Source organism: Dermacentor albipictus, chromosome 3, assembly GCF_038994185.2.
Source record: "Dermacentor albipictus isolate Rhodes 1998 colony chromosome 3, USDA_Dalb.pri_finalv2, whole genome shotgun sequence".
Classification (NCBI taxonomy): domain Eukaryota; kingdom Metazoa; phylum Arthropoda; class Arachnida; order Ixodida; family Ixodidae; genus Dermacentor; species Dermacentor albipictus.
Genome location: NC_091823.1, coordinates 99403281 through 99427817, shown reverse-complemented (window position 1 = coordinate 99427817; position 24537 = coordinate 99403281). Strand labels below are relative to the sequence as shown.

Here is a 24537-nt window from a genome sequence, read left to right as displayed (position 1 = left end):
GGAGACTGCGACGTCACACCTCTGGAATGCACCGCAGTCAGCGGCGGCGAGGAGCGCGCGCTGGCTTCGGCCGCGGTGGCGGCGAGGGCGACGCAGCTGCTCCTCTGGTGACGTCACCCGGCTCTCGCGCATGCGCAGCATGGCAGGCACAGAAGCACGCGAAGCTTGGCTCCAGCCCGCGTAGTGTAGCTTTACGCTATAAAAATTACAAGTTCCACCCACACTAACGCAGAGCACCTTCTCTACTCTTCTAGCCAACCGGGCTAGAGTCCACCTAAAGCTTAAAACATTACTCAGGTAATGTAAATGTTAGCCAGGCTAATTGGAAAATAAAGGACAGGTGTTTCAAGCTAGAAGGTTACCTTGCGGGGCAGTGATGTCAGGATCACCCATAAAATTATCCTAGACGGTTAGGTTTAATACTTAATTCGCCGGAGTGGGAGGTGGCCAGGTTGGCTCCTGGCGGGGGATTCACACAACACAACACACACACACTTAATTATGTGATAGAAACACCGGTCTGTACCCAGAAAAGAACTGTTTCTTGCAGGCGAAATCCCTTGACGTCATGTAATTAAGCAAAGCAAATTAAGTGGCTCACTTATGCGAATTGTGTTTGACTTCGACAGCGAACATGTAACCTTATAGTTCTTAGGTTCTCACTGACTATACAAGACAGGAAGCTCGCTTTCCATTGCAGCTTCAGGGAATATACATATTTTTTTGGCAGAGCATTACGTTATTTTTGTTTCGCGTACAACGTTACAATTGACAGTCGGAAAAAAATTCGATTGATGGATGCTTAGTTGCTCAGTAACATCATGCGGATACATCCCGCAGAAACGTTGCATTCAGTACCTGCCGTAACCGGTCCAGGAAACGGCTGCAGCGTGCGGGGAATCTTCTCGGCGGAAGAAAGAGGAGAACCGCTGCTCTGGCCAAGTGTCGCCGTGCGGCGGCGGGTCCTGCCGGACGAAGGCCTTGCATTGCGTTCCAGTCTTGCCCGGGTGGTATCGGAGTTGGGACTGGGCAGCGGTGAAGTTCGGCTGGCACTGGCGCTGGCATTTCTGCTGGGACTTCTGCGGTGAGGTGGACGCTTTCGGGATCTGGCTGGCGAAGCGTTCGCGGCAGGACTTCGGGGTCCGCGCTGGCGCCTCTGTTTGGGCGAGAGTGGCGAATTCCGGCCATCGGCCCCGCCTTCCGCCTCGCCGAGTGGTCGTCCAGCAGTCGGCGGCTGCTTCGCTGCTGTGGGTGACGGCGGCGAGGGAGTGGCGTCGTTCTGTTGCTCCATGCTAAGTCGACGCCGTGAAAGCAAGTGAAAGCGGTAGATATGGGCGCCTTCAGAAGCGGAACGATCCAGAAACGGCCTTCAGGGGCGCTTGTCGAATTCCTCTCGGAACGCGCTATGAGCGTGCCTCGCGGGCGCGTGTAGCTCGAGCGCGAGGAAAAGCGGCTGCTGCCGGCGGCGCTGGTGTCGTCCTCTCGAAATCGAATTTATAAAACAAGGAGGACATCTCGAATAGTTTCACTTTCAGTTTCAGTTTATTATTCTTTAGGTACAACGAATAGGTAAGAGACAATAAACAGAGGAGGGTCCCAAAGTTAAAGACTGCAACGGGATCCTCAGATAATAATAACAATTGAGATATGTATTAAAGAACATCAAAGTTATTATAATATATTAAACTATACATCATCATCATCATGATCAGCCTGGTTACGTCCCCTGCAGGGCAAAGGCCTCTCGCATACTTCTCCAACTACCCCGGTCATGTGCTAATTGAGACCATGTTGTCCCTGCAAACTCCTTAATCTCATCCGCCCACCTAACTTTCTGCCATCCAGTGTTACGCTTCCCTTCCCTTGGAATCCAGTCCGTAACCCTTCATGACCATCGGTTTCTTCGTTCCTCATTACATGTCCTGCCCATGCCCATTTATTTTTCTGAATTTCAACTAAGCTGTCATTAACTCACTTTTTTTCCCTTACCCAATCTGCTATTTTCTTATCTCTTAACGTTACAACCATCATTCTTCCTTTCATAGCTCGTTGCGACGTCGTCAATTTAAGTAGAACCTTTTTCGTAAGCCTCCAGGTTTCTGCCCCTCACGTGAGTACTGGTAAGACAATTAATGTATTAAATTATTTAATGTATTAAAAAATAAAATGGGGCTATTACAGAGAAATACTAAACACGTACTCAAAATCTGCGCAGAAAATAAATTTACTAACCACGGAGAAAGAAGGGGACGAATTCAGAAAAGTATTGATTCGTAAGTGTTCTTTGCGATCGGCCGACCGTCTGCGCGAAAAATATGTGCACTCGGGAACAACTGTAGCGTAAAGGGGCTTTGTAAACACGAGCCAAAAAGCTGAAGTAGTCGAGCTTCGGTAGGGTAGGTATCCGTGTGTCGTCAGTGCATCTGATAGACTTAAAGTGCCTCCCTTGTGGCTGAATGAACTTTGCGCTCCTCCTGCATCCTTATTTTCATAGTGAGTTTTCGAAGTGGTTCATTTGGGCTTGCGCATGTCGATGACGTTGGCACTCGTGGGGGCTTGGTGATTATTGATCGCGGCATGTGCCTGGCGTCGCAACTTAGCTGATGTGTGACGTGATAGTCTGTATTGTTTTGCGGGGGCGTGACAATGTCAGCACATCTGTATTGGCGCTCGTGTGGGAAGTTTTTCGAAATAAACTCACTTGCAATTATGCGTCTTTCCCGTATGGGCTCTGTCAGATACGGGACCTTTCCCTGAGCCTTCTTCGAACCGGACCAATTCGAATCTCCGTCACACGTAATTACGGAGCGCAGAAGCACATCTACTACGTTCCCGAGGCGCAGCACTTCCAGACTAGATGACGTACCCCACCTCGTGCGCCGCATGCGGCATGCGCCACATGAGGCGCTGCTTGACTTTTCCTGAAAATGAAACGGGAGCCGGGCACGGTTCCAGGTAACCTGGGTCCCGAGCCAAGCTGCTTTGCGGCTCTGAAAGGTCACTCGAGAACAACCCGCCTCCACCCCCCCCCCCTCCCCGCTGAGCGCTTGGAAACCCGGAGGTAACGACGGCTGTAATTCACCGTGAAGCCTTGGGAGCAGCACCTCCCCCCCCCCCCCCCTTCCCCATCCGCCTGTTGTGACGGCAATTGCAGACTAGAAGGTCAATACCGGGGCAAAGTCATCCCTGAAGTGACTGACAGTGAAGCCCATGGAGCGACCCCTTGAGCCGCATGTGATTGCACTCGCCCGGCCGCCTACCATTGGCCGAAAATCACGACACCTGAGCGGGCTCGACGATTGGCCGAAGAGGACGTGACCTCGAGACACCGAAGGGGGTAAAAGCCAGAGACCGGGAGCAGCAAAAATACATTCCTTCATTCATTTCTTTTCGGGCTTCTTGCCACGGGCCGCAGCGTCCGATCGGCTGCCATTCATCAATGAGTGTTAATCACTTCATGTTTTCACTGTAAATAATGTAAATAATCCACCAGTTGTCATCTCAAAGTCCTCCTTAACCTCGGCCAACTCCGCACTCAACGGCAAAGTCCAATATCTGGGGATAGAGGTACGATTCTCCTCCAGATCCAACAGCTCCTTCCTTACTCACCACTTCTGCGCTCTCCTTTCAGAAAATAATAACCAAGAAATAATTTAATGGGTCAGGAACAACACTGAGGCCTGGGTGCTGGTGCACGGAAATACAAACACAAGAAAGGAAGAATTGTAAATCAAATACAACAATAGTTCCGGGATAAAAAAAATCAAATGAGAACAAAGATAATAAAAAGCAGCACCGGAATAAACAGCTACAAATAACAAGCTTGAAGAAATAGCACATAATCGAGGGATAGAGTGCACATATGGAAGGAGCGAGAATCTACGTGGAGTAGGAGACGAGCAGAGCTGAAAGAAGGAAAGAAGGAAGAACGCAACACGGAGGGAATGAGAGTTGTGTTGATGATGATGATGATGTTGATGATGATGATGATGAGGGCGAGGACGACGATGAAGCCTCAGTTAATGTCACAAACCGACTATGGGAGATAGCCCACTATGGGACATAGGATTGAAAAATGAAATAATTTGGTTAATAAATAAAGAAATAAAGAAATAAACAAATAAATAATTAAATAACACAAAGAAAGGAAAAAAAGTGAATTATCCAAGATGAGAAACTGTTAATAGATGGGATAAAGTAGTGTTTAATACAGCAGTCTACCTTGCATTGGTAGGAGTAATAACAAGAACCTATTACTGAAATACATAAGGCAAAGGATGTATTCAAACGTGAGCGAGTTAAATTTTGAATAATAATAGTATATTATTTTAACTCTGAATTTGCGTTCTAACTATCTGAATTTTCTAAATTGAAGCAGAAATAAAAGAATTATGGAAACTACGAAATGTTAATAAGTGAGTCTTCTTGTGTCACATAGGAAATTGAAAATGACTAGGCAAACGTTCCTGTGGCTGTATCGTAGTACCGTTGCTCCAAGAGAAAATATAACAGTATAACAGACCGGCACCACCACCGTCGATGCGGCCATACTCGCTGCGGCCAAGGTCACGAGCGAGGAAAGCGCTGCGGACATCATCTGCCCCATACGCAACAGTACATCATGGTCGACAGTACACCGAACGAAGACAACGCGGCAAGGTACGCTAAAATCCAGGAAATATCTATTCAAGGCAAACCTTACGAGGTCAGCGCATATCGCACGGCACCTCACGACACCGTTAAGGGCGTCATCAGAGACATCCCCATCGACGCGAGCGCCGACGAGCTAGATAGAAACATCGTCAACGAGAGGAACCCGCTAGCAGTGGCCGCAAAAAGGATTGGAAGCACGACCACTGCGATTGTGGTGTTCTAGGGACCAAAGGTACCGATATTCGTCCGATACGGAGTCACTCTGATACCGTGCCACCTCTACAAGAAACAGATCGACGTCTGCCAGCAGTGCGGCCGAGTGGGACGCCGCAAGGACGTGTGCCCGACCCCTACAATCAAGACGTGCCTGGCCTGCGGACTCGCCAACCTTACAGAAGACCATCGTTGTACCCCAAAATGTAAGTTGTGCGGAGACGAACACCCGACCGGAGACCGAACGTGCAAGGCGAAATACAAGATTCCCTACGTAGTGCGCAAGCGACAATGGGAGCGCCGACAGGCCGAACGCCAGCTGCTGTCGGAGAGCGATTTCCCGCCACTCGACAAGCCGCCAGCTGCGCGAAAGTCAAGGACCCCATCGGAAAACCGTGCGCCCAAATCCAGAGACAGCAGCTGCTGCAAGAGAAGCCTCAGCAGGAAAACGTCACCATCACGTGAGCGAGTGAGCTGGGTCGACGCAGCGAAAGGAAACAATATAAGGAACGCGCAGAAAATCACCGAAACCACGAAGAAAGAAGATATGAACAAGGTGCGGGAGGCAAATGAGATCCTAAGACAAGAAAACGCGGCGTTGCGAGTGACCATCAACAACCTCACGAAAGAGATCACCGAGATCCGTCAGTTGCTGCTATGGAACAACGAACCTCTACAGAGACCCACGCCAAGCACAAGCAAGACCGATTAAACGACAACGAACATCCAGGAGAAAGCCGTAGAGGAACCGGCACCGAAGAAGCGAGCCATCGAGGCCACGCGCGCGCAAACAGAAAACGATAGCATCGACAGCCTCGAAACGAAATTCGAAGCGACATACAGCAAACTCGAACAGCTAATCACGACGAACATCGCAGCAGTGACAGCATTGAATCAAACAGTGGAGACCTACCAAGCCGAGAACACGAACAGATTCGCCTACATCGAAAGGACCCTACAGCCGATGGTAAGCGAAACGACGTTTGCGCCCCTCTTCGCGCAACTTCCACCCAACCTGGGAGCCCCGTACACGCCAACGCAATCATGGCCACCAACGCAACACCAGCAGCAGCAGGTGTAACCGCGTGGCAGTGGAACTGTCGTGCCTCCGGAAGGAAGAAGGCAGTCATCCAACAGCACATCGTACACGCCGCGCGCAAGCCAGGCGTTATACTACTACAAGAAACACTAACCGACGCACCATCCCTCCCCGACTACAGAGTGCACAAGGGACCGCCCGACGGCAGAGGCCTGTGCACCCTGGTCAGGAAGGGACTCACGTTCGTCGAACACGAGCTGCAAAGCAATATCCAGATCGAGCACACACTCGCCGAAATCATCCCGGGCAAGAAGAGAAAAGGAAGCATATTTCTGCTCAGCTTCTGCAGTAACCCATCGCAGAGAAAACAGAGATTCAAGACATTACTGCACAGAGGCAACACCGCAGCGGGCCGCAGCACGCTGATCGCGTGCGGAGACTTCAACGTGATGAACCCTGCCTGGGCCTACAACAAGTACACAGCAAAGGGCCGCGACCTGTACCAAGACGCCACGGAACTCAACTTCACCCTCATCACGGACGCGAACCATCCGACAAGAATAGGTACGGAGCGGTGTCCCGGGACACCACTCCGTACCTCACGTTCGTCACGAACGACATCCGGGGTGCGATCGCCTGGAGAAACACGGGGACCGACCTAGGCAGCGACCACACCATCGTGGAAATCGGCATACCGGAACACGACACCAGCATCAAAACACACAGATGGATATACTGGGATGCCTTTCGAGACGCCAGAAGAGCGACGGTGACGACGAGATCGAAGACATCGACTCGTGGACGGCCGAAATCACCAAGAGCCTACGCGACGCGACCAAAGAAATTGAAACGGGCGCGGAGATCGACAAAGTAGACAGCCGGCTTGCGCATCTCATCGAAGCCAAACAGTCGATACTCAATCGCTGGAAGAAACAACGGCTTAACCGTAGACTGAGAAAGAAGGTGGCGGAGCTGAACCGAGGGATCGAGGATCACTGCCGCGCTCTCTGCACGCAACAGTGGAACGAGATCTGCAACGCGGCAGACAGGCAGATGCACAGCCGGAAGACGTGGAACCTGCTACGGTACCTGCTCGACGAAACCAAGAGCAAGTCGCATCAAAGGGACAGAGTCGCCAGGCTCATTCATCGGGCGGTCTCAGCACACGGCATCGACGAAGTCACCAGGCGCATTCGACAAATACTTGCCGACTACACCCACCGAACAACACCCGCCGTACAGCGGCCTGCCAAACGCGAAGATCGATCGTGACATCGACGTCGAGGACGTATGCGCGGCCCTGCACGACCTCAACAGCTGGTCGGCAGCCGGCCCGGACCTCGTCACGAACAAGGCGCTCAAGAACCTCGATGACGGCTCGATTGAAAATCTCGCAAAATACTACAAGTGCTGGAGAGCGGGCGCGTTGCCAAAGCTGTGGAAGACAGCCAAGACTATCCTGATCCCCAAGCCGGGGAAGCCGCCGGACACGGATAACGTCCGGCCCATCTCGCTCACGTCCTGCGTGGGCAAGGTGCTGGAGCACGTGCTACTCAACAGGTGGCAATACTACCTGGAACGAGAAGGGCTGTACTCGGCCACTTTGATCGGCTTCAGACAGCACCTCAGCACGCAGGACGCGATGCTGCAGCTCAAATACTAAATCATCGATGATTGCGGCAGGGCCTACGACAGCAAAGCAATCCTAGGGTTTGACCTGCAGAGCGCCTTCGATAAATTGAAACACTCGGCGATTCTGTCCCAAGTCTCCAAGCTCAACATGGGCGAAAGATCCAACTACGTCAAGGACTTCCTCACGGACAGGACCGTCCAGCTACGAGCAGGCGACCTACAGACGCAAGAGAAGAAGCTCGGGAGCACCGGCACACCACAGGGATCGGTCATTTCGCCGATCCTGTTCAACCTGGTAATGATCGGAGTGGCCGAAAAGCTTGGGCACTTCGAAGACGTCAGGCACACCCTCTACACGGACGATATCACGCTATGGGTGACCGGTGGCAGCGACACCCAAATCGAGGGCGCGCTGCAAGCCGCCGTCGACGCAACAGAAGACCAGCTGGAAGGCACAGGGCCTAGATGGTCGCCGAGCAAATCGGAGGTTCTCATACTCCCACCTACCAAAAACAGCAGAGGCAAGACCAGACAATGCAAAAACGAAAACATCAGAATCGTCACCAAATCCGGCAACGTGATCCCCGAGGTCGGCAAAATTAGGATCCTAGGCACGGTTATCGAAAAGCACGGAAGAAACGGCGAAACCATCACCCGTCTCAAGGCAAAAGCAGCCAAGGCGATTCGACTCCTCAAACGAGTCACTTCCCGAAAGGCTGGCATGAGAGAGGAGAGCCTAATTAGGCTCGTCCAATCCTTCGTCATCAGCCACGTCGCGTACGTTGCAGCCTACCACAGATGGCTGCAACACGAAGGAAACAAAATGAACGTGCTCATCAGAAGAGCGTACAAGACGGCGCTGGGCCTGTTGGAGTCCACGAGCACGACCCGCTTGTTACAACTCGGGATGCACAATACGCTCGAAGAAATAGCCGAAGCGCAACGGACCTCTCAACTGGAGCGGTTGTCCATGACCAAAGCCGGGAGGAAGATAATGGACGATCTGGGAATTAGACGCTCGAACGTGGTGGAGATGAAGCTCCCCGTACCCGAAGAGGTCCGACGCCAGACCAGAATCGACCCCATACCGAGGAACGTGAATCCCGAGTTCAACAAGGGAAGAAGAGCGGCGAGGGCCAAGGCTCTCATCGACCAGCATGCCAACGACGAACACGCGTGGTACGTGGACGCGGCCGAATACCAACGGAACGCCTTCGCAACGGTAGTCATAGAGGCATCAACCGGCGCCACGAGGACGGCAGCGAGCGTGAGAAGCGCCGGAGCGGTACAAGCGGAGCAGGTAGCCATCGCCCTGGCCATCGCCGAGGCAGACTGCCACACGGTGCTCAGTGACTCAAGACAGGCAGTGCGAAACTGGACCAAAGGCCAAATCTGCAGGGAGAACGAAAAGTACGACTCAAGTGGTTCCCGGCGCACGCGGGCGACGAGTTTGAACGCAATGAGAACCATGATGAGACGGCGCACGCAGCGGCACGAGCGCTAACGAACCGCGCCCGGGCGACAGACCGTCCGACGTGGTTCGGAACCAAGGACCACATGACGGATGACAATGAAATAACGAAAGCCTACCGCCTGGCTCGCAGGACTCTCCCACCCCCGCACCCGAGACTGAGTCGAGCGGAGGTGGTAGTACTGAGACAGCTCCAGACCGGATCGCTACCGAGACCGAGACTGATGAATCGCATGTACCCCGAGACATATCCGACAGATATGTGCAGAGTCTTCCGGAGGGAGACCGCAGACTACACGAGCATCTTATGGGACTGCGTTAAATATCCAGAAGATGCAAAATGAAGAACGCTCCCACCGCGGCTCGAGGCAGTTGCGAAGAGCTACGACCGAGACGATCAGCTCTGGGCCGTCCAGCAGGTCCTCGAGGCGGACCCAGCGAGCCGGCAACGGTGAGCAGTGTCCCGCGCCGAGTAACGGCGACTTCGAGGATGACGTAGGCCCTCGTCGGGGCGCGCGAGCGCCCAACTGCACGCGTAAATAAAGTTGGCTCCAATCCAATACAACAGTACTGCTAAAAGGCAGTCCTGGATTTAGAAGCGGAATTTCTAGACATCGTTATCGATGAGCAGAAAAACGCCGACAGAATAATAAAAAAGGATCCATGGATTTCGGCTCATTGTAGAGCTATATGAAGGGGATACCCCAGACCAAATAGTTTCTGTGCAAGTAAAAATTGAGTGTCGGAATAAGGCAACAGACAGACTTGTAACTGATACATAGAATTGCCGGTTAGGACATCATTGTTAGTTCCAAGAATAATTTAGTCGCATAAAATCTGTAGATCTTGAGAATGAGAGGCCCTTTTTATCTTCGGTCAAACACAACAGCCTATATATATCTGGCTGCAGTGATGTGCGCAGGTACCGGCAGCACATATATCATGTTCTGTGTGATGCGACCCAAGAACACTAATGGAAGAAGAGAAAATAAATATGCTAAGCTAATCGATTCTGTTCTTTTTTGGTGAAGGCCAGCATCATCACGTCAAGTCTGTGGTTCAACACGTGTTGAATCATGTAGGTCGATGGCGTGAAATGCAATGATTTTCGGTACGTGCAGAGACGACCCAAGTTACAGAAACGCGTTCAACGCGATGTCAAGATAGACTAACACCATAAAAAAGAAAAAAAACGTGCGGGATAGGGGCGATAACAAGTAAATGAACGAAGGTACAAGAAAAAACGTAATTTCAGCCAGCACCACGCAGTTTTTTGTGGAGGCAATACGCCCAGTTGTAAGCGTGAAACGTCGTAGCGGTGATGTGCGGTTAGCAGGAAACGCTTCGTAGAAAACGAACAGCAGAAATCCAGGTGAACGTGTGTTAATGTATTATAGTTTTTTATATGGAGGGCCTGCTTTCTATCTTTAACTTCATATACGCTTATACACTTTGGGATCCATGCGAAGTCCACAGGTGCGCACATCGAAATTACATGGACAGTGCGCTCAATACGGCTATCGCCGCAAAGAATGTCAGCCCAATTCTGTTATTCATCCGGCCATGCGATCGCAGCTAGCTCACAGTGTGTATTCTTTCATTTTCCGAAGAATAACCTTTTCGCGATGCCAAAAGTAAACCTCCTCGTCCGCAACGGTGTATCTCAATGTGGCCTCGGACTTCGCCGATCTCGGGTCCTGCGTAGCCCGCGAGAAACTCCGCAGGAAAACCAAGCGCCCAACCTCAGCGATATCGCACTGGATAGCTTGTCTCGATCCGACTGCGCATCACCTAAGCGGCATGACTTTGAATTCCGGCAATTGGCAAAGATCTGTTTGTGTTCGCCTTATGGCCAGGGCGCAGCTCAACATCAAAAGATGGACTGACGACGATGACGACTTGACGACGGATGGAGGGTGGCTGCACTCTTGCCGTAGTTCATCCGCAGTAGCTGGTAAAGTGAAAATTTTGCGCCCCTCTGAATTGTAAGTTACGAATACATAGCGCACCCAGGTTCTGGCATCGTTCGGGGATCCCAGAGTTCGTAGCGTGACAAGACACGTGGGCCGAGAAACGGCAGGAAGAATTGGATTGTCTGGGCTTGAACAAGGTGAACACCAGACACCACGTAGCAGCACCCTATCTTTTTACTTTACATTTGCGTTTGCGCTCCTGTACGTCACATTAGACTCAAGTGACCCAAACGCGAACTTCCTTGATGTTGCTTGCGTATAACTTACACCTAAGGTCCTGTGCACAGATTTAGTTTAATGATATCATTTCCGAATACTGAGCGATTCGTTTCTTGTTATTAAAGAATAACTAAGCTTCACGAAACCGCAAGAAAAGCTATGCCCTTGATGCTACGCGTTGGGCTGCAGAACAGAGGACTTGCGCTGAAGTTGGTCGTACTCGCCGTGGTGTCATTGCGGACAGTACCACAGGGTATTTTCATCGACATTAATTATTGTTTGGCATGCCCCTAACAGTGCCTCCAATAAATGAGCTCATAAAATAGGTGCACCGTATATTTCTTCTTTTGCCGCACCACCCAGTGGGTGAAGAAAAATAAATACGCTTACGCCTATAAAAAGACAGCCGAAGATAACTGATTAAATTACTCAACACGAAGACGAGAGCATGCTCACGCACGGTGAAATAATCTAATCAAGACAAATACAGAGAAAGCAGGCATTGCCAAGCATAAAGCCCGATGGCATACCACGTGTTATTCTTTCCTCAGCGAATATTTGCGTTGATGTCATTGAAAACGGAAAGCAAGCGTCCTTAATCTCCCATTATCCCTCCTGCTTTACACAAGAATAAGAACTGAAGGAATCTAAGTACAATTTTCTCACAAGCGCGAATAAAGAAGTTCGCATTGAATACATGTTCACAAAGTGCACGAGGTTTCGATGCGAAGCTGTCACACTGAGGTCCTATTATAAAGGGAAAATTGACAAGAATACAATGTTCGACGCAAAATTTATCGTCACCTGAGTATCACATGTCAACAGCAATAAAGCAAGCACATCAAACACACTTTGGTGCCAACATTCTCTAGAGCATTAGGCAATGGTCAGTTGTGTTTACGATGGCCCCCTGGCTGCAATTAAAGGTCTCTGAAAACTCGGGAACGTGCTGTGCCAGCAAATCACATTCATTTTGCTGTCCTCTGCCACGTCCTGGACACATAAGAAAACACGACGACATGAAAAGAAGTTGCATGTCGCTGTAGTGCTCGAGTTGCTTGAGGGCTAATGTAGTGGGAGGAGCTCGCCTGTAAGCATCCACAAGGGCCCTGTAGCCAAACAAGCCGTTCACGTATGTTTCGAAGTACTCATGCTTGCCCGATCGCCCCTCCTTCAAGCAGCTGAGCAGATAATCAGTCGCGTTGCTGTAAGCATTGTAAGATCCCAGAGAGAGGGATCCGAGGGCGGCCACCACTTCGTTTCCGAAGCCTCCGAAGTTAACAGGAGTGGGCAGATTCGGGTCTAGAAACGGGAATGACAGCGCGTAGGGCATCATTTCAAAATCATTATCGCCTAAAGGGGAGAAGAAGAACCACAAGCGCCTCATCGCATTCGCCAGTTCCACCAATTGCCGTGTCTTATGCAAGCGCACCGAATGCTGCCAGTTCGCCACAAAAGAGTCGGTCATGTCCGGCATGTCGTGCCTCCCTCCACCGTCAGTTCTTCCTTCGTTGTCATATTCAATGTGGCGGAAGGCAGACTCCAACGAGCTCCAGTTCGCGACCACCGTTACGTTTACGTTGTAGTAAGGCCAGGTGGAAAGACGATGCGAAAAGGCCAGACGCACGGACAGTGCTATTTCTTTTGCGACTACTGCTGCGCTAGTCTCGAGGACGTCGCCACTGTATCTCGCGATGATTGCTTGCGAAAAGAAGACGGCCCTGCTGACGCAGAAGGCTTTGTAGTACAGTGTGACCCTGTTGGGAATTTCTTTGTAGTAGTTGAGAATGAGGCCCCTGTTCGCATAAAGGGCGGCCACCTGTACTGTGGACCACGAGACGAACAGGTGGAAATTGTCCTCACCGTAGTGTTCCCACATGCGGAGTAGCATTTCGAAGAAGAGACGGTTATCGGCCGATATTCGCAAGCCACCGGGCAGGCTGATGTCGACTCGGCGCAGGGCATCTATCCAGCGCGCTTTTGTGAAATTCGCACCGTATGAGTTCACCAACCAGTCGGCAGGTTGAGGCGCCGCTTCGGACAAGCCAAAGAAAGGCATGAGGGCTTTCGTCGCCGCTGCTGCGATCTCCCACACGGACTCGTACGACACCTCGTCGTCGACAGTCGTGCCGCTGTCGCCGGTAAACTGGCTCCTAATATATTCGTAGTAGTCCCGCTGTACGGCCGTCGCTTTTTCTTGCGCGAACCACTCGCGCAGCAGGCCAAAAGATGTGCCTTGGCTGATGACCAGTTCGTCCTCCGCCGCGCCGGAACGTGGGGCGACGCGGAAGTTCGCGACGGCGTCCCAGCCCAGCTTGAGGGAACTGTAGAGCAACGCGAACAGAGCGTCCGCTCCTCGGGACGGCTGCGGCCAGACGATGCCTGCAAGAGCCAGCGCGGTTTTGACTGCGGGCAACTCGTCGCTCTTGCCTCGGTAAACCTTGTCGCAGCTGATGTACACGGCGGCCGCCCGCTGTTCTTCGTTCTGTTCGGCAGCAGGGACGTCGATGGTTTTCAGCCTGGCGTCCAAGCGGTTGATGAAGTGCAGAAAGTGCCTTTCCCAGACGTCCAGGTTATGGTGCCCCTGCCAGCCGTCGCAGACGAAGCGAGTGAAGTGGACGCACGGGTCCACCGATCGGTTGATGGACGAGACGAGTTGGAGGGAGTACGCTTGGCAGGCGTGCGTCACGCAGAGTTTGGAGGCTGCGGGCGACGAGAATAACGCTATCTTGACGAACCCGACGACCAACAGGAACGCCAGCAGGACGGAAGAGAGTATGCCGACGACGAATTCCGGCTTTAGCCGTTTCTGTGTGGATAAGTGGGAGGGAGAAAAAAGAATGATATTTTTGAAGATTAGAAGCCCTGCCAAAAATGACAGGTATTGAGAATTTTTTTCCGACCAAGGCATCAGCTGGTAAGCACGGGCAATTATCATTGCTCTAAGAGTCGTATATAAACGCGATAGCGTTAAGGATCTCGTGTCGCAGAAAATCCGGTGTCGTCGGTGTCGGCGGCATTGGTCGTGAGCGATAAAACCCAGAGGGCACGTCATAAATAAAAAAAAAACAACTTGCAAGAGGGGCTGGGTGGGAATCGAACCAGGGTCTCCGATGTGTGAGACGGAGAAGCTACCACTCAGCCACGGGTTCATCTTTCTTTTCTTATTGCTCAGCCACAGGTTCGATGGTTCAATGTAGGACAAAAGCGCCTCTAGTGAATGCGGTGTTGCCTTAGACACGTGCCGTAGAAAGTTATACTGCGGTGTATATCGGTAATTACGAACACGCAAATTAAAGAAGTCGCAGTTACACGAGTAGCCAAGTACGTTTCCGTTACAGTTCTGCGCTCTGCGTACATGCAGAGCCATCTTGCGGCAAGCACAAAAGACCCCCTCCTCGAAATGTACGGCGCTGCCCCGACAGGTGGCGCGCCACTCGCCCGCGCGACGCGGTTTCTCTTTCTGTTCACAGCGCGATTCCTAGGTGCAGCGTTCGATGCGGGACGCCTCTGACGTGATCGCTGCGCCGTAGCGTGTCTGGTGGGAAAGCGTCCCCTGTGATATGTGCCGTGCTGCTGGCGAGGAGCCATGCGTGTGCGTGCTGCTTCCAAGCTAGATAGAGGACGATCCCATCGAGGCGTCAGTCCCTTGATCGCGTGCGCCTTCATGGCGCGTCACGGCCCGGCTCTCCGTGCCGATTACGACGTTTGGTTCGCGTAGATCGTTTCTCCCTCCGAGACACCGAGTTCTTTGGTTCGTTCCGCTTGCTCAGGCGCACGTTCCGTCATTGTGTGACTCAAGAGCATGCCGAGCGAATGAGTGGGCGGTGCGAACGGGGTGCGATAACGCTATCGCGTTCCACTCGTGAAGGCGAAGCTTAAGCGTCCTCCAATTATTTCATTGCGTTCGTTTCATTTTTCATTACTTCACTTCGCGTCATCGCCGGACCCCGAGCGGGATCTCCGAAATTGCTGCGATCAGGTTATTGACGATGCGAATGATAAGAATACCAAGAAGTGTTGAAAGGGAGGGCTGCTTGCGGTTGCTCCGGTGTTTTGCAAGGTATGAATGAATATAATCAGATACACTCTTTCAGAAGTACTGAGCTTTTCGGTTCTCGTGCTGGAAAACCCCATTATAATTAAATCTCCCTTAGGCGATCCAGCTAATGTGACGCTAGCCTGCTTAACAGATGTAAATCTCAGGCAATGACTGTGATAAAGGCTACAATGTACACACGAATGCTGACTAGTGTAAATGAACCTATACAGTCAATATATTTTATTGTTGTAATTGATGTAGGTTACATGCTGCAATAATTATTTTGATATCCAATTAGTCTAAAATGGTTTAATTATCGTACGAAAACTGTAGACATTTAACGTGGCTCGCAATAACGGTTTTTTCTCCGCTGCGCGCCTCACAACCTTTCCTAATATGCTTGCAATTAGTTGCCGCTTCTGAACTAGGAATGAAAAAGAAAAACGTAACTGGTGAAGTACCAATAATCGATCCCCAGATATGCGCAAGTGCCTTGTGCTGTAGAACACTACTAAACGCTCACACACGCATGGACTGGTCCCTCTTCTTGCTTGTTTGTTCAAGCAGTAGGCAAAAGTATCGGAAAGCAAGAGGCGCATGCGGAAGCCCCATGCAGTCATTGGGCGATTATGCTTCCATCGACTTGCTTTGCTGAATTTCCCTGGCAACATCTGCCTGCAACCTAAATGTTCATAAGATAAAACGATCCACTGGAAGGTGGAGACTTGTGTTGGTCAACAGTAGACAAACGAAGAAAAGTTCATCACGACGCCTCCCGCTCGAAATTCTCGCTCTTTGCTCACCGTGTAGCAATCCTGTTGTAAGAAATTGCTAAAAGTACAAGTATCACTTTTGGTATAGGTAGTAATGTAAGATATTACGCAGGGAAACAGGGTAGTTGGTGCTTACATGGTTTCTGCCGGTGACCGTGCTAGTCAGAGGGGTTCTGCTTCTAGGCTCGTAGAACGGAAAGGTAGAATTCCCACTTCTTGGACTCCGACCAGGCGGTATTTTCTCTTTCGTGGTAGCCGATCCTAAGTGGAAAGGCCCGAAGGCACTGGAGAATCGCTTTTGGGGGAGAGGGAGAACGTTTGCAGCGTCCCTTCTTTGGGCTGCTTGGTCGTGTCCAGGTACTGCAGCTGCTGTTGTGCCGGCAGCCGCAGATCTCAAAGTGCTCGCCGGCAGGACACCTCCGTGGTCGGTGGCTTCGACTGCGGTCGCCGCGTTGCGGTCGATCGGCGCACTTGTAAGGCGGCCGACGGTGCCTGCGGTCAGTTAACGCAGATCACGGGGCCCCTTTCAGAAAATGTGTTCTTGCGTTAACAACCTCTAGTTGAAGCGAAACACGAGAAACGCCTGACGATGTGCACAGATATGGATAGCGGGATGCGCTGTAGCGAATCGCCGAAGTGGTGCTCTTCCAATTCTGGCTTTCTGTGAAACCTTATATTCGTTCATCGGCCGTGTTCATCGGGATATGCTTAAACTGAACGCTATTTCTCGAATTTATCGAGAAAAGACCATGCCACTCCTCAGATGAACTGGGAATAGTGCATTTTAATAACGATGGGCAGAAATTTATACTGGGGAATTCCCCGCAAGAAGCGTCACTACTCAGGTTCGATTCAAATGAACTGACAATTCTAAGCTAAATTTCGCTGTAGAATGCACTGACTAGACTTATTGAGAAATGAATAGTACTCTGGTGTCTTAAGAGGAAGCTTTAGCTCGGGCCCCACTCCGATGCGGCTTATTCAAATACATTCCACCACTTTCTGCTCATCGCAAATGCTCTCGCCTGGCTTTGTTTCATAAAATATACTTCCATAATTCATATCTGCGCGATAATCTTATTTCATCCCCAACCTACATTTCTCCTCGCATTGATCATCATCACAAAGTTGGAGTTTTGCAGTGTCACACTAGAGCTTGCAACGAGTCTTTTCTTCCTAGGACGTGTCAAGAATAGAACCACCTTCCCGCCGAGTTGATTGCAATTGAAGACCAAGCACAATTTCGTACGGCCATAATCAACACCATCGCTTCGGGCTTCACATGTGTATGACTACATCACTTGCTGCCTTCTTTGCTTTCTTTGTTATGTAACTTTTTTTTTACCCCACTCCCCTCTGTAATACCTTGTGGTCTTGAGGGCATAATAAATGAAATGAAATTTAAAACGGAAACACCTTTTCCTGAGATAACCCCTGGACCGATTTTAATGAAGTATGTTACATTTGAGAGAGAAGGGTAAGCTCTAGTGACTGTTGGAAGCGGAATTTATATTTATAGCCTGAATTTTGTTAAAAAGATTTTCAAATGTTCAACCGTTTGAAAAAAATAAAAGCACGATGCTTACAAATTGATAGCTCTGCATCGACAATAGATATAGCGATTCTGTAAACGGCATCCATTAGAACATTCAATGCGGATAAATTTGATATGTCTATTTACATCGTACGTGAATTTGTTACGTTGGTTACAAGGGTTCTGCGGAAGGTGTATTTCCATGTTACTAAATTTTTATATATTCATGTGTAACATATAAATTTTGTCCGCTTTAGATGTACTATTAGATGCAATTCACAGAATTGTATTACCATTTTTGTTGTATAGTTACATAGTTGTAAACTTGATAGTTTTGTTTTTTGAAAAGTTTCGATTTTCGCCAATTTTTAATAAACAGTTAGCAACCTAACTAAAAAATTCGAAACCAGTGGTCACTAGAATTTAAGCTTTTCTTTTAAATGCAAGAAACCTCGTCAAATTTGGTGGAGTAGTTGCCGAGAAAAACGAATTCTCCTTTTACATGTGCTTAAATAGGCGCAACCGAGCTAGAGGTTCCTCTGAAGTGTCAAAAGCCCATTTTGATTATGAGGCCCGCCGCAGTTCAGGAATCTGGATTGATTCTGACCACGGGGGTATATTTAATGTGCCTCCAGTAGACGGGACATGGACGTTCTCGCATTTCGCCCACATCGTAATGTGACCGCGGTGGCCTGGATTTGACCCCGCGACCATCGTTGAGAATCGATGACACTGAATATTGGATTGACGCTGTGGTATATTCTCTATGTGGCTGGTGGAGGAACGATTTCTAAAACGAGAAGTAGACAAGTTCTGTCATGATGACTGAAAGGACCGGCAGATGGCACATTATGGCACTGTAGTCTTGCTTCTAAAAGAAAGCGTATGGAGACCATGGGCGCCCATATAGGGACGCAGTTATGAGCAGGGAACCCAATGCTAGAGAGCGTAAAGGGAAAGTATAGTCAGAGACGACAAAAAAAAAAATGGCAGGGGCTTAGCTCAGCTATGCCAGGATATACGTAGCTTAAAGGTACGGTTATGCTTGGTTAAGTAAAACTCTTGCTTGGGCTAGTTGGTTCATGCTTGAAGTAGTAAAGGCAAGGCGCAGAAGGCCAGGATTCAGGAAGAAGAACACAAACGACAGGACCGGCGCCACTTGAGACTGGCAAGCTGAGATGGCGATCAGGTTGACGCACAAAATGGCAGGATCAACAACAAAGCTTTCGCGCCGATCCTGCCATTTTGTGCGTCAACCTGATCGCCGTCTCAGCTTGCCAGTCTCGAGTGGCGCCGGTCCTGTCTTTTCTGTTCTTCTTCCTGAGTCCTGGTCTTCTGCGCCTTGCCTTTACTACTTCATGCTTGGTTAATCTCTTGCCTTGCTTGCTAACGTTAGCTTATCCGGCTATGGCCTTGTTTGGCCAACATCAACCGTCTCTCCCGCGCATTTATACGCACGGTGCGCCCTCCTTGCGCATGCGCACTGCCGAGCGGCGCCGTAATCGCAAATGCAGCAGCGGGTGCACACGGCGCCGGCGCGTCTGCGGAGACTGCGACGTCACACCTCTGGAATGCACCGCAATCGGCGGCGGCGAGGAGCGCGCGCTGGCTTCGGCAGCGACGGCGGCGAGGGCGACGCAGCTGCTCCTCTCGTGACGTCAACCGGCTCTCGCGCATGCGCACTATGGCAGGCACAGAAGCACGCGAAGCTTAGCTCCAACCCGCGCAGTGCAGCTTTACGTTACAAAAATTACAAGTTCCACCCACACTAACGCAGAGCACCTTCTCCACTCTTCTGCCCAACCGGGCTAAAGCTTAAAACATTACTCATGTAATGTAAATCTTAGCTAGGCTAATTGGAAAATAGAGGCTAGGTGTTTCAAGCTAGAAGGTTTCCTTGCGGGGCAGTGATGTCAGGATCACCCATAAAATTATCCTAGACGCTTAGGTTTAATACTTAATTATGTGATAGCAACACCGGTGTGTACCCAGAAAAGAACTGTTTCTAGTAGGCGAAACCCCTCGACGTCATGTAATTAAGCAAAGCAAATTAAGTGGCGCACTTATGCTAATTGTGTTTGAGTTCGACAGCGAACATGTAACCTTATAGTTGTTAGGTTCTCACTGATTATACAAGACAGGAAGCTCCCTTTCCATTGCAGCTTCACGGAATATATTGTTTTTTTGGCAGAGCATTACGTTATTTTTGTTCCGTGTACAACGTTAGAATTGACAGTCGGAAAAAAATTCGATTGACGATCCTTAGTTGCTCAGTAACATCATGCGGATCCATGCCGCAGAAACGTTGCATTCAGTACCTGCCGTAACCGGTCCAGGAAACGGCTGCATCGTGCGGGGAATCTTCTCGGCGGAAGAAAGAGGAGAACCGCTGCTCTGGCCAAGTGTCGCCGTGCGGCGGCAGGTCCTGACGGGCGAAGGCCTCGCATTGCGTTCCAGCCTTGCCCGGGTGGTACCGGAGTTGGGACTGGGCAGCGGTGAAGTTCGGCTGGGACTGGCGCTGGCACTTCTGCAGGGACTTCTGCGGCGAGGTGAACGCTTTCGGGATCTGGCTGGCGAAGCGTTCGCGGCGGGACTTCGGGGTCCGCGCCGGAGCCTGTGTTGCGGCGAGAGCGGCGAGCTCTGGCCATCTGTCCCGCCTTTCGCCTCGCAGAGTGGTCGTCCAGCAGTCGGCGGCTGCTTCGCTGCTGAGGGTGACGGCGGCGAGGGAGTGGCGTCGTTCTGTTGCTCCATGCTAAGTCGACGCCGTGAAAGCAAGTGAAAGCGGTAGATATGGGCGTGTTGAGAAACGGAATGACCCAGAAACGGCCGTCAGTGGGGCTTGTCGAATTCCTCTTGGAACGCGCCGTGAACGTGCCTCGCGGGCGCGTGTAGCTCGAGTGCGAGAAAAGGCAGCTGCTGCCGGCGGCGCTGGTGTCGTCCTCTGGAAATGGAATTCATCGAACAAGGAGGTAATCTCGAGAAGTGTGGGGTATTATAGAGAAATACGTACTCCGAATTTGGATAGAAAAATAAATGTATTAACCGCGGAGAAAGAAGGGGCCGAATTCACAAAACTTTTCTTTTGGTGAGTGTTCTGGCCGCCTGCGCGAAAATTACGTGCAATATCAGGGCTGGTCGGTATTTGCACTTGCGGATAATTCTAGCGTAAGAGGTCTTCGTAAATACGAGTAAAAAAGTTCAAGTAGTGGAGCCTGGGTAGAGCAGGTATATATCGGTGCGCCGTCAGTGCATCTGATGGACTTAACGTACCTGTCTTGTGGCTGAGTGAACTTAGCGCTCCTTGTCCCCCTTATTTTCAAAGGCTCGCGCACGCCGGCGTGATCACTGATTGGGGAATGTGTGTGGCGTCATAGTTTTGCTCATTTGTCACGTGACAGTCTATATTGCTTTGTGGGGGCATGTCAGGGTCAGCGCATCCGCATTGGTGCTCGTGTGGGAAGTTTCTTAAAATAAACTCAATTGTAGTAAGCATCCTTGCTGTATTGGCTCTTTCCTTCCGCAACACTTCTGCACTCTCCTTTGCAAGAATAATCAAGAATTCATTTAATGTGCTCAGGAAGAAAACTGAGGCCTGGGTGGAGGCGCACGGAAAAACAAAAGGAAGAAAGGAATAATTGTAAAACAACTACAACGAAAGGTACGGGAAAAAAATCTAATGAAAACAACAATAATAAAAAGCAGCAACTGCATAAACAGCTACCTAATAAGAAGCTCACCGCAACAGCACATAATCGCGGTACAGAGGGTACATAAGAAGAAGAGAGAAACTGCGTGAAGGTAGGAAACGAGCGGAGTTGGAAGAAGGCTTGAGAGAAAATGCGAAGCTCCCATAAGAAAAAGGCAACACGGAGAGAATGTTAGTTATAGAAACGTTATATTATGTGGAGAGGAGAGAAGCGAGTGTCTACTGAAAGAGGCAGGAACGTGGAAGGGCCTATGTTCTCTCGTAGCCTTCTGCGAAACCTGCACTGAGACAGAAGCTAGTAGAGCCCTGCATGTAATAATTACACTAATGATATTGCTTACAATTGAGGATGTCGACAGGAATGCGTCTGTTCTAAATGACGGATGCGTAGGATGAGAAGAAAGGGGGTTAACCGAGGGGCCCGATTTTTATTAGTCATATCATAAGAAGCCAACAAACACTGACACCAAGGACAACATAGGGGAAATTACTTGTGCTTAATAAATGAAATAAAGAAACGATAAAGTAATCGATATTAAAGTGGATGAAAAAACAACTTGCCGCAGGTCGGAACCGAACCCACAACCTTCGCGCGAAGGTTGTGGGTTCGGTTACTTTATCCATTACTTTATCGTTTCTTTATTTCATTTATTAAGCACAAGTAATTTCCCCTATGTTGTCCTTGGTGTCAGTGTTTGTTGGCTTCTTATGGGATGCGTAGGATAGTTATACGAACTTGAAGTGCTGTGGCTGCACGGGGTCAGGAAACGATGCTTATATATGCTTTTGAACTTTTCCTGTGCACGCTTCAATAGTATGCTATTTGCATAGATTGTGCAGTTCAACGCCACTGAAGCGCATTCAAGGACGGGAAGACGTGAATGTGAACAAATTGATGAAGGGAAGTGGGGTACGGTCTAGAGATGGAACGAAACGTGCACAGCGCTCGGGCTGCTGTGCGCTTAGAGTTTGTGGAAAAGCTTAAGGTGCTATGGAATCCACACCGATATAGATTACTTCAACAACCCTCGTCAAGACAGCCTGATCAAGCGAATAAGAGAGGACAATATTATGGGTTTCGGGAAACTGACATAGTTCTGGTTTTATATGAATATTTAGTGAAATCGTTTACTTGGCAGAATTCGGCGAATGATGATAGGCTGGCATGTAAAGCGTGGCACTCCTTAAGAGACACGGGCCTAGCACAAGACGTTGGGCCACACAACTGGACACCTCACAGACAAAATGTGATTGAACATTGAAGCACACGAAGCACGACCTATCGAGGAGATAGCTGTCTAGTAAAGCTACAATATCAGCTTCAAGACCGCAGTGTGTAAGCTTTTCGAGCAGTAGGGGACGATCGACTACGTCAAAGGCTCTGCTGAGGGTGTGGTACTTAGCATCAACTTGTCTCCTCTGCCTGAGAGGTGTGGAAACCCGCCTCACAAAGCTGACTAGGTTGGTGGTCGTTGAGTGGCCAGGCCAAGGCATTTCAAGAACTCAAACGAAGCATGCAGTCGCCGCCGGTCCTTGCACACTTCGACGAGGACGCCGATACCGAAATCCACACTGACGCCAGTAGCCTACGCCTCGGTGCCGTCCTAGTCCAAAGGAAAGAAGGACTTGAACGGGTGATATCGTATGCTAGCCAATCGCTGTCAAAAGCGGAAAGCAATTATTCTACGACTGAAAAGGTATGCCTCGCCATCATTTGGGCTACAGCTAAATTCCGCCCTTACCTCTATGGCAGGCCATTCAAAGTCGTCAGCGACCATCACGCGTTGTGTTGGGTAGCTAACTTAAAGGACACTTCAGGACGGCTGGCGCGGTGGGGCCTCAGACTGCAAGAATATGAGGTCACGGTAATATATACAAGTCCGGAAGATAACACTCCAACGCCGACTGCTTATCACGCGCCCCCATCGATCCCCCGCAGCAAGGCGACGAGGATGACGACGCCTTCCTTGTGATAATAAGCGCCGAAGACTTCACTAAACAGCAACGAGCAGACCCGGAGCTAAAAGGCCTCGTCGAGTATTTGGAAGGGAACACCGACGTCATCCTTAGGGCATTTAAGCGCGGGTTGCCTTCGTTCACGCTACAAAACAACCTGCTCGTGAAGAAGAACTTCTCACCAGTACGCGCCAGCTACCTTCTTGTTGTACCGTCAGCGCTGCGTCCAGAAATACTGCACGTCCTACACGACGATCCAACCACTGGGCACCTCGGATTCTCCCGGACGCTGTCGAGAAGACAGGAAAGGTATTACTGGCCGCGTCTGACCATCGACGTCGCCCATTACGTCAAGACATGCCGAGAGTGTCAGCGACGCAAGACACCACCGAAAAGGCCAGCAGGATTACTACAGCCGATCGAACCTCCTCGCCGACCATTCCAGCAGATTGGGATGGGTTTGTTGGGGCCGTTTCCAATGTCAACATCCGGGAATAAGTGGATCGTCGTGGCGACGTACTATCTCACCCGCTTTGCTGAAACTAAAGCTCTACGAAAAGGCAGCGCAGCCGAAGTGGCGAAATTTTTCGTCGAGAACATCCTGCTGCGGCATGGTGCCCCAGAAGTCCTCATCACCAACAGAGGAACGGCTTTTACACCAGAGCTCACCCAAGCCATTCTGCAATATAGCCAGACAAGCCACAGGAGGACAACTGCCTACCACCCGCAGACGAATGGTCTCACGGAGCGCCTGAACAAGACCCTCGCCGACATGCTAGCAATGTACGTGGACGTCGGGCATAAGACGTGGGACGCGGTCCTGCCGTATGTTACCTTCGCTTACAATACGGCGGTGCGAGAAACAACAGAGATCACGCCGTTTAAGCTATAGTTTACGGCAGGAACCCGACGACGACGCTCGACGCCATGCTGCCCCGCGTCACTGACGAAGAGAATGTTGACGTCGCTAGCTATCTCCAGCGCGCCGAAGAAGCCCGACAAGAACCAACAGAGGACCGACAGCCGACACTACAACCTCCGACGACGCTTCGTCGAGTACCAGCATGGCGACCGTGTTTGGGTTTGGACCCCGATACGCCGACGAGGACTCAGTGAGAAACTACTTGGACGCTATTTCGGACCCTACAAGGTTATTCGACGTATCGGCGCACTGGACTATGAGGTCGTGCCAGACGGAATTTCGCATTCACAGTGACGCCGCGCACGATCTGAAGTGGTCCACGTGGTGCGTCTGAAACCCTTTTACGGACGCTGAGAACTTCCTTATTTTTTTGTTTTCTTTGCTACGGTTGTTTTTCTTCATTA

At 50.4% G+C, this 24537-nt stretch overlaps 2 protein-coding genes across 3 annotated transcripts in view; both read right to left on the bottom strand.

The window, feature by feature from the left end:
- LOC135901368 (uncharacterized) overlaps positions 1–24537 on the bottom strand; it is a 134226-nt gene that overhangs the window by 4487 nt on the left and 105202 nt on the right. The window contains exon 1 of one of the 2 annotated variants that reach the window (XM_065431128.1): positions 859–1437. The exons of the other annotated variant lie outside the window; for it this stretch is intronic. Within the exon in view, the coding sequence (XP_065287200.1) occupies positions 859–1291 (433 nt within the window). The 5' untranslated portion in view covers positions 1292–1437. Of the gene's footprint in view, positions 1–858; positions 1438–24537 lie in introns of those variants that run through there. 2 annotated transcript variants of the gene reach the window in all.
- LOC135901314 (uncharacterized) lies at positions 11452–20391 on the bottom strand. Its single transcript, XM_065431059.2, has 3 exons — positions 19868–20391; positions 16152–16507; positions 11452–14009 (listed from the first exon to the last, which is right to left on the bottom strand). The coding sequence occupies exons 1-3, from the start codon at positions 20298–20300 to the stop codon at positions 12069–12071; spliced, it is 2730 nt and encodes a 909-aa protein (XP_065287131.1). The 5' UTR covers positions 20301–20391; the 3' UTR covers positions 11452–12068.

Excerpts from the sequence above, each read along its gene's own strand:
- LOC135901314 (XM_065431059.2), bottom strand. The coding sequence starts at position 20,300 with ATGGAGCAACAGAACGACGCCACTCCCTCGCCGCCGTCACCCTCAGCA. Across the intron at positions 16,508-19,867 it reads TCCTGGACCGGTTACGGCAG|GCACCGTCGGCCGCCTTACA; the intron begins GTACTGAATGCA and ends AACTGACCGCAG. Across the intron at positions 14,010-16,151 it reads CGGTCACCGGCAGAAACCAT|AAACGGCTAAAGCCGGAATT; the intron begins GTAAGCACCAAC and ends TTATCCACACAG.